The following is a 6,000-nucleotide window of genomic DNA, read 5'->3' on the forward strand; positions in this document are numbered from 1 at the left end:
TCCCTCGCAAATGCTGAGCTCCCATCTCATGGGGTGCTGCCATCTGTTTAGCTTTTTAAGCATCTGGAGGGAGGAAATGTATTGGGTAAATATGCACTTACCTATTTATACACATCTCTCCTTGATTTTCCTCTTGAACTGTGTCTCACTGTAATGCAGTGACACGGTAAGAGGTATTTTCACTGGGCACTGTGAGAATGCACAGGTGTGTTCTGAGATACCAAGCCCGTTAAGAGATGGATTCCTGTTTTCCATTGGGTTTCCCTGCTTCAGTTTAGTATGAGCTGCAAAACATTCCTTATGTTAATATTAAGAAGGATTTCTAGCATTTCCTTTGAAGTAGGAAGATGGTGGAAAAGGATAAGGTCCTTTTTTGCATTTCCAGCAATAATTTGTGGGTAATGACCTGGAGCAGGTCAGGGTCTGTCCGGGCAGGAATTCCCAAATGCGAGCACAGGGCTCCCTCTGTGGCTCGTCCTGGGAAGCTACAAGAAGCTGGGTTCCAGTAAAGAGGAAAAATTAGGCTTTTTAAAGTGTCTCTCTTCTTTGCATCTATACACAAAATAGGAAAAAAAATGAACGTTTTAAATGTATTGCTGGTCTTTGACCTTTAGAAGCAATTCCTGTATATTGCCCCTGAGAGTTTACTGTTCACATGAGCATTCAGCCATCTCCAAACATTGAATACAATAAAGAAGCATTTTGCTGGCTTAGATTCTGACATGATTCTGTGTTTCCTTGCAGGATATTGCCCTATGGCTGTTTAGCAACTGGAGATCACTCTGGCCTCATTGAGGCTGTTTCTAGCTCAGAAACCATTGCTGACATTCAGTTAAACAGCAGCAACGTTGCTGCAGCTGCTGCCTTCAACAAGGACGCGCTCTTGAACTGGCTGAAGGAGTACAATTTAGGGTAATTTCTACACTTTTTCTCTCAGCTATAGTATAAGCTACACAATTCCTCTGAAGTTTCTCTTTCAGTCTGGAGGAAGGTGTGGTTTCTTGCTAATTGTTTTTCTAGCATGTCAAATTCTGCCTGAGATCCATAGTACCCTTGGGCCTGGCATTTGCAGCATTTTGGCTGTGTGCTGTTGAGTAAGTTATATTAAATGTGGCAGCACAAACAAACCCAAGGAAACTACATGGGCCTCAAGCCTCGATGTTGCCTTCCATACTGCTTGTTCTCCACAGCTACCTTTACAGTATTTTTTTCTCGAGTAATTCTGGTTTTGCAGCATCCTAATGGACTTCTGGTTTAAACAAGCAAAAATCCTTTTTGAGGCCAAAGCATGACATGAATTCCTTTAGTGTGCACTGATACAATTTTCTCTGTGCTTACAGAGAGGACTTGGATCGAGCCATTGAAGAATTTACTCTGTCTTGTGCTGGCTACTGTGTAGCTACGTATGTGCTGGGAATTGGTGACAGACACAGTGACAATATCATGGTCAGGAAAAATGGGCAGGTAAAAAAACCTTCTCTAGGCAGAATGCCTTTGATGACCTTGTGCAAGAGTTCTCTTGAGAACTGGCAATTTCTTTGGTGCCTTGGTGAAAGGAAAGGCACACATGGTCAGAACTGATGTCTGTGGTTCACTGAGGGCTGGAGAGAGCTTCAAGAAAAGGAATGTAATGCTGGGGGAAGGACAGAGCACAGCCTGCTCCATCAGCAATTCATATGGAGAGAGGCTGTTCTGCAGAGCTTTTACAGGACATCCAAGAGGCTTATAGTGGTTCAGATTCATTGAATAAAAGTGGTCTTAGGATATCTCGCAAAAGACCACCCTTAAAAATCCATGAACTGCATTTTGGAGCAGTGTGGTTTCCCTGAAGTGAGTCTGTGCAGCTCAGCCCTTCAAAAATGCTCAGTGTGGAACCCAACACCAACACAATGCTGTGCACTCAGAACCTGGGGGAGCTCCTAGACATCTGCTTTCTTAATTGTTACCCTGTAATGTAACTTGTCTGGTTTAATTGAAATTATTCTTCCTAGAAAATCAGCAAGGGTTATAAAATTGAAAGCTTTACAGACATTTGCAGTATTCTTTTTAAGTTTGTACTTCCTGGAAGAAAGCTGGAGTGCCCTTAACCTCAATTCTAACATGGGGAGCTGCCACAGGGTCCTTCAGATTAACTCAGCTCTGCTCCCTTTGCCTCTGTCCTTGTGTGGGAAGGCCTTGGATGTGATGATGTTGAGCCTTGTGGGCTCATCCTTGGGCTCATTTCTGTCTGATGCTGCCACCAAGCTGTCTCTCTGTGGCAGCAGCAGCTTAAACCCGAGAGAATCTTGTGCTGCAATGGTCCCTCAGAAGTGTATGGATGTTATTAGTGACTTTAAATCTTGAAGGGATTTAGAACCAAATTCTCCCAAAGGATTGAAACCACATGTTTTGGAGAGTCACAGTAGGAGTTAACTGTTCTTGATACCTTCATCCTGTAGAGATATTAGAAAAGTGACACATTTTGCTGCAGAGATTATTTTTCACTTGTTTTAATTTTGGTTTTTTGTTTGTTTTGATTTGGTTTTTTTTTTTTTAGCTTTTTCACATCGATTTTGGGCATATTCTTGGAAACTTCAAGTCCAAGTTTGGAATTAAAAGGGAACGGGTACCTTTCATACTCACCTATGATTTCATTCATGTTATTCAACAAGGAAAAACAGGGAACACTGAAAAATTTGGTCGGTGAGTGTTACTTTGATCTATTTGTAATTGAGATGACTTCCAGCACACCAGGACTTAGCTGGGGTTGGTTTGCTCCTTTGCACTTGTGTGGAAGTGTGCCACCAGGCGCTTACAGGTCTATCTACTGCTCTCCCTGAGCTGGAACGTCCACAGATGAGTTCAGAACCAGAAGCTGCAGCTCTGCAGTTGATCTCCTACAGCAGGAGGTGGCAGGTTCTGCTGGGCTCAGCTCTGCCTGCAGCAGCCCTGGGCTCCAGGCAGGGCTGCCAGACTGATGTTCAAGCACTGCCCTTAGGAAGAGGCTCCCTCCTGCCCTTCCTGTGCATCAGGGCATGTTCATTGTGCTGCCCCATGCTAGCCCTGCTTGGATGCGTGGCCATGAGGAGCCATGTGCTCATGATCCACCAGCCCTTGAAGCTGGCTCAGTTTTGACCACAGAAGGAATTAGAAATGACAGAGATTGGAGGGATTGCAATAGAGCTTTGGCTTTTCCACTGTAGCCCACCCTGTGGGATGATCAGGGCATTTCACCTAATGAATTCTCAGGGAGGTGGGACCACGACCTCTGGCACTTCTGTTCTTTCTGAAGAGCAGCTGGTGGTGTTTCCTGCTGAGGGCTCGCTGGGGAAACATGGGATGTGTCGGTGGGAATGCACAAACAGGTTCTGCAGGCGTGTCTGTCTCTCTGTGCTGTGTTCCACAGTCTGTGTTTGTCAGACAGATAGCGGATTGCGGACAGCAGTTGAACACATGAACAGGTAGCAGTGGCAGACGTTTCCAGAGTGTGACTGTCCCTCTTGTGCTCCTTGCCCGCTCGCACAGGTTCCGGCAGTACTGTGAGGAAGCCTACCTGATCCTGCGCAAGCACGGCAACCTATTTATTACCCTCTTTGCACTGATGCTGACTGCAGGGCTGCCAGAGCTCACCTCTGTCAAGGACATCCAGTATCTCAAGGTACTGTAAGAGCTACAGCTCAGCAGGACTCAGCATTTTTCCAGGATGTGATTTTTTGATTCCAAGGTTAATACATTTTCGTTGTTTTTCCTTTCTGTGAAGATTTCCACACAGTCCTTGAAGTTTTCTTTTTCAGCTCTATAGGACAAGGTCTGTAGTCAGGCCTCGTGCTCAGAGGATGAGTTGAGGATCCGTGCATCTTAAATGGAGTCATCTCAGGGGTATTTTACATCTTGGCTCATGCACAAGCATAGACCTGGAAAGGTGAAAGTTATTTGCTTCATTCTCTTCCAGTTTTATCTTTAAAGCCAGGAAGATTTATTATTTAAACCAAGTGATGTATTGCTCAATGAGTAGTAAGCAGAAAAAGTGTCAAAAGAGAACAAAACACACCATGGCTTGTGTTGAAAGGTGAAGGAGGCTTTCACTGTGCATTTTCAAATTCCTAACAGTCCTTGTTTCCCTGTTGCCTTAGGACTCCCTGGCCTTAGGGAAGAGTGAGGAAGAAGCACTAAAACAGTTCAAGCAAAAGTTTGATGAAGCTCTGCGGGAAAGTTGGACTACTAAAGTGAACTGGATGGCTCACACTGTCAGAAAGGATTACAGGTCCTAGGAGATTCCGGCATTTGCACTAAGCTGAAGGTTACCTTGATAAGTGTTTGTGAAGGGTTTCTGTGGTATGGACCAACAAAACTTCAGGAAGCGCTGGGACAACGTTCTCAGGCACAGGGGGGTTCTTGGGGAGCTCCACACAGGGCCAGCAGTTGGACTGTGACCCTGATGGGTCCCTTCCAGCTCAGCACATTCTGTGATTCTGTGAAATGATCCAAACCAAGAAAGGAAATGACAGTGAAAACAAATGGACTGAAATAATTCCTGAGTCTTTTGCACTCTGCTTCTGAATGCTTGATTCCAAGACTGTCTGTACAGTTAGTGAACATCCTGGATAATCAGTTCCTGCTGACTTTGCACGCTGAGAGCTACTAGGCATTTTTAAAATTTCTTTGGTACTTCATGGAGGTGTAAATATTTGTTTTTATACGTTAGGGTAATGTGCTCTAACATATCCTCAGGAGGTTTGAAGACCTCTGGCAGAACTGTTCTTCATTTAAAGTTAGGACTTGAAGAGTAATTTTTTTTTTTATATCCTAATCTGGCTAAAAAATGAGCGTATTGTGTATATTTTTCATATGACCTCTGCCCTACTGGCACAGATGCATTAATTCTACTGTAAATAGCAACCATGGTATCACTGTACTGCAGGGAGCTGCTTCGTGTCTGTGCTGCTGCCCAAGGAAGGGTGGGGGAGACCTGACAGATGTGATGCAGCATCCAGATGTTCAGGGTTGCACAGCTTTGTTCCTCTGACTTAACACACAAAAGAAGCCCTTCAGAATGAGGAAGGTTAGGCCAATTCCAAACGTGCCTGAGAATCCCTCGTTGGTTCCAGTCTCCCACTCAGCCTCTGGGGCTTTGCCTTCAGCTCCCAGAGAGGCACAGTTTGGTTTGGTTCCAGCAAGAAGCTTCTTCCAGCCTTACACTGAAATTCCTATCTCAGATCAGTCCTTCCCTGTGAAATGTACTGACCACTGTAAGGGATGTTCTCATTCAATATACAGCACAAAGTGATTTTTAAAGCATTCATACCAAAAAGCCCAGCTGGTTGGAGAAGCAAGAGTTTATGGGGAAAGATCTTTCCACAGAACACCAATGCAGTCACTGATCTTCTCTCTCTATTTATTAAAAGCTTGCAGGAATGTTGCTTTACTGAGATATATATGTTGAGGATGGTTGCTGAAGAAACTGGATTTGTTTTAATTTATTTAGTGAGGTACCAGGCTTTTAGGTGCTTAAATGGAGAGCAAATTTGTTACGTGCAATAGGGAAGTGCTGGTTAAAAGATGTGACAAACTGTTCCTGAGCATCAGCAAGAGAGGTTTAACTACTGCCTGTTCTCCAAGGAACACTGGTAGCTCTTGATTCTTGTGGACATTTGAAAGAGACTTAAACATATATATTTACTTTTTGACTAAACAGTTGTTCTGCATAGAAATGTTGGATGGTGTATGAATTTAATTAAAGTAGGTTTTACTTTGTTGAGAGTGTTTTGGTTTTGTTGTTTTGGGGTTTCCGTGCTTATTTCCGTGTTCATGATTATACACAGAACTCACCTGGAGTCAGTCTGTGCAGGGCATTGATTCTCTTCTCCTCACCCTATGGGCTTATCTCTCTGAAAAGACTTCTAGAATATTCTAAAAGTAACAAATGTTCTGTGGGTTGGTTTTGTTTGGTTTAGGGCTGTTTTTTTTAATATACAATATAATGGCATTTCAAGTGTGCCATGTCCTTTTTTGAATTATTAT

General features: G+C 43.7%; 1 protein-coding gene across 6 annotated transcripts in view; it reads left to right on the forward strand.

The window, feature by feature from the left end:
* PIK3CB (phosphatidylinositol-4,5-bisphosphate 3-kinase catalytic subunit beta) overlaps positions 1–5,734 on the forward strand; it is an 88,480-nt gene extending 82,746 nt beyond the window's left edge. For 5 of the 6 annotated variants that reach the window (XM_038145418.1, XM_038145414.1, XM_038145417.1 and 2 more), the window contains 5 exons: positions 745–912; positions 1,341–1,464; positions 2,537–2,682; positions 3,505–3,637; positions 4,113–4,250. In XM_038145418.1, coding sequence (XP_038001346.1) covers positions 745–912; positions 1,341–1,464; positions 2,537–2,682; positions 3,505–3,637; positions 4,113–4,250 — 709 coding nt within the window. Of the gene's footprint in view, positions 1–744; positions 913–1,340; positions 1,465–2,536; positions 2,683–3,504; positions 3,638–4,112 lie in introns of all 6 variants that reach the window. The other variant, XM_038145413.1, reaches the window with a different exon arrangement.
* The last annotated feature ends 266 nt before the right edge of the window (positions 5,735–6,000 follow it).

The sequence above is a fragment of the Motacilla alba genome, chromosome 9, assembly GCF_015832195.1.
Source record: "Motacilla alba alba isolate MOTALB_02 chromosome 9, Motacilla_alba_V1.0_pri, whole genome shotgun sequence".
Taxonomy (NCBI): Eukaryota; Metazoa; Chordata; class Aves; order Passeriformes; family Motacillidae; genus Motacilla; species Motacilla alba.